This window comes from Patagioenas fasciata, chromosome 3, assembly GCF_037038585.1.
Source record: "Patagioenas fasciata isolate bPatFas1 chromosome 3, bPatFas1.hap1, whole genome shotgun sequence".
NCBI classification, from domain to species: Eukaryota; Metazoa; Chordata; class Aves; order Columbiformes; family Columbidae; genus Patagioenas; species Patagioenas fasciata.
Genome location: NC_092522.1, coordinates 123,718,059 through 123,732,160, shown reverse-complemented (window position 1 = coordinate 123,732,160; position 14,102 = coordinate 123,718,059). Strand labels below are relative to the sequence as shown.

Sequence of the window (14,102 nt, the reverse complement as noted above, 5' to 3'; positions counted from 1 at the left end):
AAGCCGGGTTTTGCCACAGGGCAGAGAGGTGGAGAAGGGATCGGGCCGGCGAAACAGCAGCAAAGCTCCCGCAGGGCCCGGCGGCACCGTGGAATTTACAGGCTCGAAATCATACATGTGAAGAGCAGTGAGATAGAAATGAGTGACTGTCAGCCTGTTTGCTGGTGACACCAAACTGGGAGCAGTGGTGACACTGGGAGGCTGATACAACATCCACGTGGCTGTTAGTGGTAGGGTCAGCTTTGCACCTCCAATTAGGATTTTGGTGTGAGCGCCCAACCGCATCAGTTGCATTTCAGTAGTGAAATGAGCTCTGAACTAACAGCTGAGCTTAAGCACAGTTCTAATCCCATTAATCAGCACAGCAGCCCCCTCGCAGTTCCAAAATTACCTTCAAACCTCTGTGCTTTTAATGTGAATTCTGCCGCAGCAGCTTTCAGCCGGAAGGCTCAAAGCAGCCTGAGAAAGACGGTGTTGATTTTCATTTCCCAGAAGGGGACAGCGAGGCACTAAGCCAGGCACTAAGCCAGGCACTAAACCAGGCACTAAGCCAGGACTGAGTCCAGAAGCGGCCAGGTAGGACTAGATGGGATCTCTCTGGTTCCGTCAAGTTGGGCAGAACTGCGAGATCTCCACAGGGAAAGAGAGCAGCGTATTTATTTCTGCCAGTTGCACACTAATCACTCCTGTGGAGCGGCTGTTGTGGCCGATACAGGATGTCTCACTATCCCATATAAATATTTCCTTGATAACTTGAGCTCATTAAAGCCTCTGGCTCTAACCTGGCTTTCTGTATGATGAGGATGAGGACATCGGGAGGTTATTGTCCCCTGACGTGCAAGGCTGGTTGGAGTGCGCATCTCCAGCAAGGACAGCAAATCTGTCACCTTCCTGCCGTCACACACCTGCAGAGCTGGAGAAACACAGAGCTCGATTAAATCTTTTACGGCAGTGAATCCGCAGCCCTGTTACTGCAGGGCTGTGTGTCATTTAACCACATAAATGTCAGAGTCGCAGGATGGTTTGGGTTGAAGGGACTGTTAAAGCTCATCTGGTGCCACCCCTGCCATGAGCAGGGACATCTTCAGCAGCTCAGGTTGCTCAGAGCTCGGGTCTGGCTTTTTAAAGCCACAGAATCACAGAATCCCAGAATGTCAGGGGTTGGAAGGGACCTGGAAAGCTCATCCAGTGCAATCCCCCCATGGAGCAGGAACACCCAGCTGAGGTTCCACAGGAAGGTGTCCAGGCGGCTTTGAATGTCTGCAGAGAAGGAGACTCCACAACCTCCCTGGGCAGCCTGGGCCAGGCTCTGACACCCTCACCATGAACAAGTTTCTTCTCAAATTTAAGTGGAACCTCCTGTGTTCCGATTTGCACCCATTGCCCCTTGTCCTGTCACTGGTTGTCACCCAGAAGAGCCTGGCTCCATCCTCCTGACACTGCCCCTTTCCACATTGATCCCCAGGAATGAGTCCCCCCTCAGTCTCCTCTTCTCCAGCTCCAGAGCCCCAGCTCCCTCAGCCTTTCCTCACACGGGAGATGCTCCACTCCCTTCAGCATCTTGGTGGCTGCGCTGGACTCTCTGCAGCAGTTCCCTGTCCTTCTGGAACTGAGGGGCCACAACTGGACACAAGATTCCAGGTGTGGTCTCCCCAGGGCAGAGCAGAGGGGCAGGAGAACCTCTCTGACCTACTGACCACCCCCTTCTAACCCACCCCAGGTCCCATTGGCCTTCCTGGCCACAAGGGCCCAGTGCTGGCTCATGCTCACCCTGCTGTCCCCAGGACCCCCAGGTCCCTTTCCCCTACACTGCTCTCTAATAGCTCATTCCCCAACTTACACTGGAACCTGGGGTTCTTCCTGCCCAGATGCAAGGCACAAGTGAAGTCCCTTCTAATTATAAATGCAAATGAGTATATTCACAAAACGAAGGCTCTGGAGCACAGGGACTGGTGTAGGTGAGAAGGGGAAAGACGCTGCCAAGGACTCGTATTTCACACTCTTCTCTCTCCCTCTGCATCCTCAGCTCAGCTCCGTTTATCACACAACCTCCGTGTGTTAAGAATAATCTTTTTGGAGATTTAATTACAAAGTGAAATATGTCCAATTCTTTTATCCCATTTTGAAGCAATGATGAAGAAGCCGAGCTACTGCAAATGTTGTAAACTCTTATGAGGATTAATGCCACCGCAACAGGTTTTTTATCACATTAATGGTACCATTTCTCTCACGCCCATGACACAGACACAAAGCAAAGGGTATGGATGCTGGAGTCTGTACATCCCATCGAACAGGAATCCTTAATGCGCACGGAATGTGATGTGGAAACTGCAATAGCAAACAGTTTTTATTACAGAGCTGTTCCTCCGCTGCCTTAATCTCCCCGAGCTATAAACTGAAGGAGCAGTTATATTTTACAAATGTGTACATACGCGCACGGGCGGATGTGGAATAAGCATGCAGATGCTTTTATAAACCACACAATGCGCTTCCTCCTTGGCAGGCTTGCTATGCTTTTTATTTTTAACACCAAATAAATACAACCCAACCCAATAAAAACCGAACAGCAGTAAATCTGAGAAATTGGTTGCTTTTAAAAGCAATACTATTAACTAAGTGTAGGCCCCAAATGTATGGTTTGGGGAGTGAAAAGCCTGCCCGGGTCTGCAGTACCAATGGTTTTGTATATATGGGTCATTATTTCAATCAGGATTTGGGATGGTGGGAGGTGAAAAACAGGGTTTTGGAAGGTAGAAACAAGAGGCACTTAAATCCCAAAGGTTTTTCATGAGCACTGGGGGTTTACCTGCTTTATCCACCTCTGAAAGTACCTTCCTGAGATAATTCCTCCACTGGCCATGGAGGAACCAGGATAAAGAGTTCATTGAGTGTCTCAGTGAAGAGCTCAGAGCTGGGTGGACAAACCTGGTCACAACGGGTGAGGGTGCAGCATCCATAACCCCTTTGCATTGCTGAAACTAGAAAATCCCTTTGCTTTTGCAAGGAATGGCCAGGCCCACGTTGCCTCAAAGCTGCTGCATGTCCAGCACAGCCCTCTTCTTCTATTCTGATCTTTTATAATCTTTGCCTTACCAGCTTTCTCATTCCTCCTCATGCCAGTAAATGGAGGACTGAGAGGAGATTCGGTTTGCTAACTGGGAAGAAAAACAACATCTTAATATCTGCGGCCATTGTTTCAATATTCTTGGAGTTTTCTCAGGGATACGATGCTGAGGGTCACACAGAAACGTCTGCGTCTGCACGCAATTTCACCCTGACCTTGTAAATACACACTCTATTCATCTACTCTGTAGTTCATATCTCCTCTAAGAACAGAATGGGAATCCCCTCCAAAGTAGTCCAAAACTAGATAAAAAAAATGTTTAAAATAGATAGATTGATATTAAAAATACTTCCTTGCTGCTCCATGAAGGGAAGGGGGTTTCTGGTCTCTTAGAATCAGGAAATCCTCTCTCCTCGGGGTGATGCTCTGGACATGCTTAGCTCAGGTGCTCTGGGGTGAATCCAGAGCAGCACGATGTCCACGGGCTAAAATTTCTGCAGGAATTTGAGCACCAGGTCGCGCAGCTTCACCCTCAGGGGTTCGTCGTTGTCGCAGATGATGTGCGTGGAGTCCTCCTCGATCTGAATGAGGGTTTCTGCTTCCTGCAGGAGGACGATGTGGCCCTTGGCTGTGTCCTCCACCTTCACGTCACTGAACCCGTGCTAGAGGTGGGGATGGGGAGGGAGGCAATGACAGAGATGTTACTGCAACTCAGGAAAATGGGGGAGATGAGCCCAGGGCACAGGGGAGAACGGCTACAAAATACAGGGTGCCATTCCAGATATCCTAGGTCTTTGGGTTTTGCAGAGGAAACGCACAGGTTAAGCTAAAAATGGCCCTCACCACACAGATGGAGAAACTACAGAACAGGGAGTGGCTCAAGTCAACATTTTCCACCACACCAGGTCACTGTAATTGCAAAATCTTGAGAGACAAAGAGGACAAATGGCTCCTTTAACTACTGAAATGATAATGGAGAGCTACTGAACCCCAGGGCAAACTTCCTCAGGGACAATCCTGCCCTTTTTCCTGCTCATTTTCTCCAAGGATTCATGCAGGTGAGAACTGGGCTCCACGGAGCAGTAACCAACTGCCTGCAAGTTCAGCCACCGAGCGCCCGTCCTGCAGCTGCCCAGGGAGTTCTCCATCAGCGGAGACATTGCCAGGATCTCTTAGAATTGTGGAATCGTTTGGGTTGGAAAAGACCCTCAAGATCATCAAGTTCAACCATTACCCCACCCCTGGCACTGCCCCATGTCCTGAGAACCTCATGTCCGTCTGTCCAACCCTCCAGGGCTGGTGACTCCAGCACTGCCCTGGGCAGCCTGTTCCAATGCCCCACAGCCCTTTGGGGAAGAAATTGTTCCCCACATCCAACCTCAACCTCCCCTGGTGCAACTTGAGGCCGTTTCCTCTGCTCCTGGCGCTTGTTCCTGGGGAGCAGAGCCCGACCCCCCTGGCTCCAAGCTCCTTTCAGGCAGTTCAGAGATCAGAAGGTCTCCCCTCAGCTCTTGTTCTCCAGGACCCCCAGGTCCCTCAGCTGTATAATTCATTATTTGGTCACCTCATCTTCACAAAACTTGCAGGAACTTAAATACTTCTGAGACCTCCTCCCCGCTGTTCAAATTCATTGGAAATCGGGTGATGAATCCAGAAGTTACATGGGGGAAAGTCAACCACCCAGAGTGACCCCAAAATCTCAGCTTCCATTCCCACATTCCCCAAAGTGCTTTGCCAGCTCATCAGCCCCACTTCCAGCCCCACTAAAATGATTTTCCAACTCTGCAGCACGTTTCTGAGATGGGGAGAAATGGTCTTGAACCACCACAGACTTCTCACCTTCTCGAGCGTCTGCACAAACTGGTCCACAGGAATGGAGCCGCTCAGCAATGGCTTCAAGGGTTTGCACTCCGGCACATCATCGCTCACTCGCTTCCTCTTCTTGCTGGCGGGAGGTTGCGGAGGCTTTGGAGGGAGCTAATGGATGAGGAGATGCACAGTAATGACGTGAATCACATCGGCTTATTGTAATTTAGTCGGAATAACAAGCACATCAAATAGGAAAGGAATACTGATCTGGTTTTCAGTGAGTAAGGGGAAACATTGCGGTGTTGAAGGGGAGAGGAGAAACCCAGCCTAGCGCTCCACAGCATCTCCGCACACACAGGTCACTACTTCTAGAAATAAACGAGCAGTTGTAGTTCAAATCTCCACCATCCTAAAATTTCTGTAAATTCAGTTCTGCTCAAATTTCTGCCTGACTTCAGACTGAAGCTTTTTATTCTAGTATTCAAGTACCCTGCAATATTTCCTAGGAATCATGCCTTAAAGAAGCCAACGCCTTGAAAATCATGCTCGGGTTGGGAAACGGGCAAATTCAGGGCATGTAACTACTTGGGGAATGAAAATAATGGGTAATTTATTCCTCGCTGCTCTCAGAGAAGCGAGTCTTCAGGAAGAACCTGCATACAGGCAACATGAGAGATGCTGCAGTGCCTGAAAAAGCGTGATCTGGGTATAATTTTGTGCTGCTTCAGAAAACTCTGCTTTAACTCATCCCTGAGAGCAGCAGGGGCACTGCCAACCTGTGCGCTGCTGCACATGAAGGCAAGGTATGGGGTAACAGCGCTGCTGAAAGAGCATTTCATTTAATGGAGATGGAAATCAGATCTCTATAAAATAACAGTGAGGAAATCACCGTGTAAAACAAGTCTATGTGTCTGGTGCCAAGTTAGTTAGGTCGGGGAAGTGTCAGCACTCATCTTTCCCAGTGAACAAAACAACTCCATCCCTGGGAAAAAGGCGCTGAGGGAAACTTCTCCAAAGTCTTGGCAGGACCGTTTCCCAGGGATGTGTCTGCACAACACACGGGGAATTGGCCTGGGGCAACCCCACTCTCGCAGTACCCATACCCCCAGGTGACAGACTGGGCTCCTCTCTACTCTGTGTCTTTCCCATCACGCGGCATCACACCTGAACCTGCTGCTGTGATGTCCCCGCGCTTCCTTCAACAGCGACGGGTGTTTTTGACCCTTGGGAGAGAAATGCCGCCTGCTCAGGCTCCGGTTCCACAGCAGCGATGCACCTGAGTCACTTTACCAATGCCACGGTCTTCCCTGAAGTCGGTGGGTGTATGTGCGTCTCACGTTATTTGTGCGTGAAACAGTCGTGATGGGTCCCAGGCTCAGACAATTCCGACTGATACCACCACGCTGACTTATCTCTGGCCATTTGTGAGGGCTCTGGCATTTTAAGCCTAGGTCTGAGTTTATTTGGCATCAGGAATCGGAGTAAAAAAGGCAGTAAATTAACAACACAGAGGGAAATGCAGCCTCGGACCAACTGCGTGTTCATATTTTGATTTGTTCTGTGTTGCCTAGTGTTTCTAGGGAATTGACCTGGAAAAAGTAAGACAGCGTGTCTGCTGTACACTGATATAAATCCTTAATTGATCTTTATGTCCCTGCATTAAAGCCATTACCATACTGGGCCCTCTTCCTGAGTGCTACGCAGGTCCCCCAGACATCATCTCCCTCTGCAGAGCATTAATCGCAGTGCCAGCCCAAAAGAGGCGGTAGGAAGAGAGCAGACACTGCTACTTTGCACAAGGATGGAGAATCTGCTTCTCGGGGGGCAGGACAAATTGAGGAGGACAGACCCTTCACACGGCTCATGTTGTAGGTCACCTCTGACCCTTAGTTTGGACTCCATAAGAGCCTGGTGGATGCTGCTCCTGGTGTCTGGGTTACACAGAGAGCTGTGTGATTTGTACCCTCTCTTCACGAATAATCTCACCTCCCCTTTTATCTTAGCCAGGCACGCAGCCAACGACAAAAGGGGAGTGAGATTTATTTGCATCCCACTCTCTGCTCTAAGTGTAATTCCTCACTCCTACATTCCAGGACAAAGCGTCTGATAAGGACTCTGCTCCGGTGGGGAAAGAGCGGTTGGAGAGGATGCTCATGAGAACATCTGGGGTCCCAGATGGCAGGAGACCCGGTGTAAGGATATTTTCCTCCCTTTCCCATGATACCGTACCTGCAGCACATGCTTGTTGTCTTTAGTATGCAACACGGCAGAAACTGTTGCTAAGGAAATACCCGGCTTAATCTCCAAGGGCACGAGCGAATCTGCAAGCTAAAGCAAAAGAAGGATTTTGTTCGGCAAGTGATCATCTCAAAATTTGTATGAATCCAGCTGTGACTTAAATTGGCAGCGTGGTATTTTAAAACACGGACTAATGAAATGTAAACTCAAACCCACTGACACAATGACAGAGCACTTCTCTTACCTGCTAACCCTCCTGCCAGCTCTTAGAGACTGATTTTCACACCCTTATCAGAGCAGTGCGAGGTTTTCAGAAACCAAGGCAAGTCACACAGAATAGAACAGTTAAAGAGAAACCTTGTTTAAAAAGACATCAACTATGCTTTTAATGTTTTGATTAGTAGAATTCATAAACTAGTTCAGCTTTGTTTATTATGTTTGTTATGTCGATGGACAATGAAAAATCCAAGCCAGTTTCAGTTCCTTAGCGCTGTGGCACTCAGGCTGGAAGAAAAGGCTTTGTTCTTAAGAAACCAATGGCTCTGTTGATTGGTTTGAAATTTCTCCTTACAACACTGCACTGAAACCCTTCCACTGCCTTTTATATCACTCTTTTCTGAAGGAAAATAACATTTGGTCTTGGCTTTGAACTGAGTGGCAGCCTCCCGAGATGCTCAGCATTGAGGGTGCTGGTAGTGAATGTGGGGTGGGCAGTGAGGCTTGCAGAAGTTGGTCGGCTGGGAAGCAGCTCTTCCAGAAGTGTTTCCAAGGGAATGATGCAGAAAACATGGCTTGTGAGCACAGAAAATGATTCCTTTGTTAGCTCCAAGGGAGTTCTAGGTGACAATGCACTGGACACGGGGTGTCGTGTGGTCCTGTCTTGTCCTGTCTCTTCCAACCAAAATGGTTCTGTGATTCTATGAAGTCAAAACATGTTCTGTGTCTGTGGGGAAACACTGCAGGTACCTTGCAAATAAGACCGGGTAAGATTGCTCATGTGTTATACCACTGCATGGAAGAACTTTGCAGCTGTGAAGACGTGATGGAACCGAATCTACTTGGCTGTTTTTCCCAACATTTGTACCATCCACCCACTCAGACCATCGCCCCATCTCATGTATTAATAGAAAAAGCCTCTACAGGATGATCTTCACCTGAACTTCATTCCCTTTCATCCTCAAACACCTCCAGTTGGAGCCAGATATGAAGAAGAGCTTAACCTCCAGGTGAAGGAGCGTTTTTGAAGGTTCAGCCATTATTGACAGTAGCACTTCCATGGAGCAGAGCTCTGGAGAACCAGCTGCCACCGTTGTCCCACCAGCAAGGCAACACCAGCTCTCTTTGGCTTCCAAGGTGCTCCCGTGGATGGAAAGTACGAAGAGAAATGGAACAAATTTCAGAAAAACAGAGTGTATTTCCACTTGGGAGATAAAGCACCCGAGGCAAAAAAAGATTCAATTGCTCAGCAAAGGCCATTTAGTGAATTTTCAACAGGATCTAAACCAGGAGAGGGATGGAGCACAACTGGACCCTTCCAATTCTCAAGAAACATCAGGAACAAATACCTTACTGCCAAATACTCTGGTCTGCTGTAAATTAGGATTACAGAGGTGATCACTATTACCGCAAAGCTCTAAACCTCATGAATACAGAAGCAACAGAAGTCGACTTACTTCAGAAAGCAACTCACTACGGGCTTAATCCTTTTGCCATCAAAGCACTGAGGTTCTTCTGTTGGTTTCAGTGGCAGCAACGTTCAGCTCCTTCTTCTGAAAAACCTTTCCTACCACTATGAAAGTTGCAGGAACATTTTGAGAGCACCTCTTTGAAATAAAACAGTTGGATAAATGATCGCGCTGCATTCAAATCCACGACATTTCGCACAGATTCAGACTTGGCGAATCTTAGAAATCAAAATTTCATGAAGCAATCCACGTTGCTCTCCCTCTGGGCCTCTGTTCAAGATCTTGAAAGCAGTCGATTTGAACACAGCCTTTCCAGTGTGGTGTTGAAGGCTAAGAGAATGAAAATATAATGCTAATCACTGCTTCAGATTTCTCCAGCACCTAAAACTCGTAACGCTGGCAGCACTTTGCAGTGGTCAAAAGCACTTTCCATTCCCACCAGCATCCAGAGGAGGATCAATACAATAATGTAATGAAGAATATACGGTGAAATGACAAACACTGTAAAGAGAAAGGTCCTTAAAAATCAGAGAGTTGCTTAGAATCAAAGTCCTCTTCTGTCACTGAAATACTTTGATATTAACATTTACGCGGGTTTTAACCACATCGCTGGCAAACGGCAATGCTTTAATTACTAACAGTCAAAAAGACAGTAAGATACACATTCATTTTTATTTTTCTTACGATCTTCCTTCACCTCACAGCCCTCTTCAAGTTGTGGCCAACGCTTTTATTATAGAAGTTCACTGACCCAAACCAAAAAGGTCATTTAATCACATCCAGTAACTCACCCACCGCTCTGCTCCTTTCCACTGACCCGCACACACACAGCACAGAACTCTTCCAAAACGCCACATTAAAAACCCTTTTCAGAGAGATAGCAAATCTTGTCTGTACTCCAAGCAACGGCAACTCCAGCATTTCCCCTCAAAACTTTCATTTTCCTTGCAGCTAGGAAACCGTATCTTATTTCAAGGTTGAATTTGTCCAGCTTTCGGCTGTTGGATCTCGTTATGGCTTTGTCTGCAAGACTGGAAAGCCCCCCACTATGCAAGAATGAATGTTTCTTCCTTCCAGTCATTATCACGAGTCTAATCCCACACGCTCGCATGGGGGAGTCATGAAAGCAGAGCCGCACGGCACTGAGCACCAGCGTCGCGTTAATCAGTCCCCAGGAGCGCTTGGGCTGCCTTAACACAAACCTGTGTGTGTTACGTGTTCTGTGTACCTCGTTTCTTTTAATTCCTCCCGTTAAGGAAAGTTTAAAATACAGACCACCAACAAAAAGAGTTATTTCCTCTCAGTAGCCTGGAAATACTGATGTGATCGTTGTCATGGTTGAGGGAGAGAAGAGGCAGCGTTGCAGTTCTGCTCCCACAATCTGAACTTCCACCTATGTTTTTACGGAGTAAAGACATAAACTGTACGTAAATCTGTCATGTAGGATTGTACTTCAACAAAATAAGACACATACAATGTGAGCCCAACCAGTGCGGTTGGCCAAAGTACAGTTGTTTATAACGAACAATGCACACAGGCTTGGTTATTCTGAAGTCTCTACTAAGGCCTCACCACAGACAATGGTCCCAAACTTAAGGTCATGAGCAGTCAGCAGCCAAAAATCCTCTTGTTGGCAATCTGAACAATGATTGAAGATGGGATCTGAAAATCCTATTATTAAACAAAAAATAAATTAAAAAAAAATTGAGGCTGAATGATCGGTGAATAAAATGGGGAAAGGACCAGAATTCTAGCACACATGGTTCTGGTCCTATGGGGAATTTTCCCGGTGAAAGCCATCAGGTCAGTAATTAAAATGCCCTTAACTTTTAAGGTCTGGAATTCACTGATGTGTATGCTAGATTATAGCATGTGTATTTAGAAAGGGACACAGCTGGGCTTTTATATCAGCATTAAGTGTCTTTTTTCCAGATTTCCAAACTGTGCAGAAAGGGAAGGATCCACAGCTGCAACAACGGGTCAAACCACAGAAATCAAAGACATGAAACAGAGCTGCAAAACCACTGGGCAGGACAGACCCACCATGAACTCATCACCATTGCAAATCCTTGGAAAAAATAAAGAAATAATGAAGTTGTAAGATGGTCCTTGGGGAAGTGGTCAGTTTTGTTTAGTGCTTGTGCAACGCTCATAGCTCAGAAATGCTACTGAAGTGTGCATTACTCATGCTACGATGCTGCAATAATAAAATAAATGGAAGGAAAACTTAAAGAAAAATAATCAGAAGTGGATCGCATGCAACTAACACAACGGCTTTCTCTGCTAGAACAACTGCTGAGGGAATTGGGGCAGCCGCTGTTTGTGCTTCATAAAGGGAGCACGAGGAAGGTACCGCATGGGAAACGATCCACTGCGGATTTCTACAGCAGTCCTGAGGTGGGGAAAAGCTGGTTAGAGCAAAAATATCCTCAGACAAGCATGGAGCTGGTGCTGCAACTCCTCAAGGGTCAGTCTTGAGCCTACACCCCCACAATTTTTATTAATGACCTCGGTGCAGAACAAAGGGTGTTCAGAAGGCCGCACTGCAGCTTGTAGAGGGAGGTTTAATAGAAAGAAAATTCAGGTGAAGAACTAGATGACCTCCAGAACCGGAGGAAGAAAAACAAGATGAAATTCAATAGCATGAAATACAAGGCCAGGGACTGAGCTAACACTGAGAAATTCCGCTGTGAGCTGGCAGCTGCTGGAAATGACAGAGGTGAAGGGTTCAGGTTTATTAGTCCATCTCATGAGAACCGAGAGTCACGAATGTGACACAGCCATGAAAAAGCTAAATGTAACTCCAGGAAATATCAGGTAATTCTAGCAGAGCTATTGCTATTATATTTGCCCCAGCAAAATCTCATCTGAACGACTTGTAAATCATGGGTAACTTCAGTTCACCCAAGATGTTGTGTGAGCTGAGACAGGCAGGATGCAGGAACAACCACAAAACCACGCATGAAATGCGAAGAGCAAATGTATTTATTTGCTACAGAGTCACCAAACCTGCTGTTTTCACCTGTTTTTCAGAGATTTCAAAGATTCCCACAGGCTTATCTTATCACCGTGCTTTGCTCTTTCCCATTGCAGGGCTGGAATCTCAAGCAGGTTCCATAGGATGCCTCTAAGTCCATCACAGACCTACGTTACCTACTTGTCCAACACACAAGGCTAAATAACAATTAGTATGATATATATGCATTTTTCTACACCTTAGCTGCAGGTCACTTGGCATCTTTATCATTCTCCTCGCCAATATTCCGTTATTTTCCCACAGATACATTGATTAGGGCAGGAGAAGCTGTCTTGGAAGAGGAAGGTAAATAACTTGGCAAAAAGAAAGCTAAAAGGAGAATTGGATTATTCTACATCAACACTGCAGGGAAAACACCAACAAAAGGGAAAATCTATTTATGCTAAAACATGATGTTAAGAATAAGTATGTGCAGACCAGCCACGAAATGCATGGGCTGGAAATGGGGATTTTTCTCGCCATCAGAGACAGTGGGGGTTTGAACAGCGTTCTAGTGGGAACAGCAGGGCCAAAAGGCTTCACACTGTGAAGCTGGTACCTTGCATTTTTTGAGGCACATTATAAACACTGTTACTCACCGCAGTTGGGTTCTGGCCATGTAACCCATGAGGGCATTGCCATTCCTAGGTGGAAATGATTGCTTAGAGCCTTGGAGCTTGGCAGGTACAAAGAGATTCCCACCCAGATCCTACTCCCTAAGAGGATGCGATTTGTATGTGACAGGAAAATATCTTCTCCCCATTCTTAGAGAAACCCAAAGATTTTAAGATCTGTGTGCCCCTGCCTCATCCTCCATCCCTCCGCTCACCTTGCTCCTCACACACATCAAATCCAGTTTCCAGAAGCAGAAAAGCATCTTCCCGGTGCAACTTTAATAGGGAAAGAGCAGATAGAGAAACGCACAAGAGATTATAGCGCAGGCAGAAGTCTCCAACAGACTCAGCCTTGGCTTGATACCGTCTGCTAAAAGAGGCAGAGTCCGAGAGCAGGAAGTCTGGAAGTACCAGATCCTGCAGAAGAAACAAAATATATGTGGTCAAACACATATGCCAAAGGGGAAAAGGCCTAAAGATGTAAATATGCCTGTGGAGAAGGCATTCATGACCAGCTATGAAACGAGGTGCAAGCGTGTTGCAGGTCACTGTGCGGTAGAATGGAAATCGGGGAACCTTTCCAATGACACTTAAAGGAACCAAGTCATTTCTCACAGAGAAGAACAAACATCCTACAACTAAGGGCATCTATGTATTTGTTAGTGGGTGATTTGAGTCATGTCTTGGGGTTTCAGCCTCAGATTTTACAGAATCCAAGTGTTTTAAATGGGAGGATGAAGTTGCTAAAGTAACCCTAATTTAACAGATCTCCCAGTCTCTGTGGGGCTGCTACAGTTCTCTCTGGAGTGGATTTTAAAGTCTCATTAACTGCAGTGGATGAAGAATCATGACATAAGTACCTAAAGTTCTTTTTATTGCTTAAAAATGCCTCCATCTTAGCTTTACTCTTCCACAGAACTAACATCTGGTGGAGAAATTAAACAAGCTGAAGGTTTAGTCCTGTAGTTTGAAGCAACAAAACAAACCCCGTCTTCTTGACGTTCAACTAACGGACCAGGGCTCCAGATCAACATGATGAACCTTCACAGAATCCGAGAATGTCAGGGGTTGGAAGGGACCTGGAAAGCTCATCCAGTGCAATCCCCCCATGGAGCAGGAACACCCAGCTGAGGTTCCACAGGAAGGGGTCCAGGCGGGTTTGAATGGCTGCAGAGAAGGAGACTCCACAACCTCCCTGGGCAGCCTGGGCAAGGCTCTGACACCCTCACCCCCAACAAGTTTCTTCTCAAATTTCAGTGGAACCTCCTGTGTTCCAGTTTGTATCCGTTGCCCCTTGTCCTACCATTGGTTGTCACCGAGAAGAGCCTGGCTCCATCCTCCTGACACTGCCCCTTTCCATATTGATCCCCAGGAATGAGTCCCCCCTCAGTCTCCTCTTCTCCAGCTCCAGAGCCCCAGCTCCCTCAGCCTTTCCTCACACGGGAGATGCTCCACTCCCTTCAGCATCTTGGTGGCTGCGCTGGACTCTCTGCAGCAGTTCCCTGTCCTTCTGGAACTGAGGGGCCACAACTGGACACAAGATTCCAGGTGTGGTCTCCCCAGGGCAGAGCAGAGGGGCAGGAGAACCTCTCTGACCTACTGACCACCCCCTTCTAACCCACCCCAGGTCCCATTGGCCTTCCTGGCCACAAGGGCCCAGTGCTGGCTCATGCTCA

General features: G+C 47.2%; 1 protein-coding gene across 1 annotated transcript in view; it reads right to left on the bottom strand.

Moving 5' to 3' along the window:
• Positions 1 to 2,495: 2,495 nt before the first annotated feature.
• The window catches only part of INTS9 (integrator complex subunit 9), a 72,753-nt gene continuing 61,146 nt past the window's right edge, over positions 2,496 to 14,102 (bottom strand). The window contains exons 15-17 of the mRNA XM_065835687.2: positions 7,103 to 7,201; positions 4,904 to 5,041; positions 2,496 to 3,726 (exon numbers count right to left, since the gene is read on the bottom strand). Coding sequence (XP_065691759.1) covers positions 3,550 to 3,726; positions 4,904 to 5,041; positions 7,103 to 7,201 — 414 coding nt within the window. The 3' untranslated portion in view covers positions 2,496 to 3,549. The remainder of the gene's footprint in view (positions 3,727 to 4,903; positions 5,042 to 7,102; positions 7,202 to 14,102) is intronic.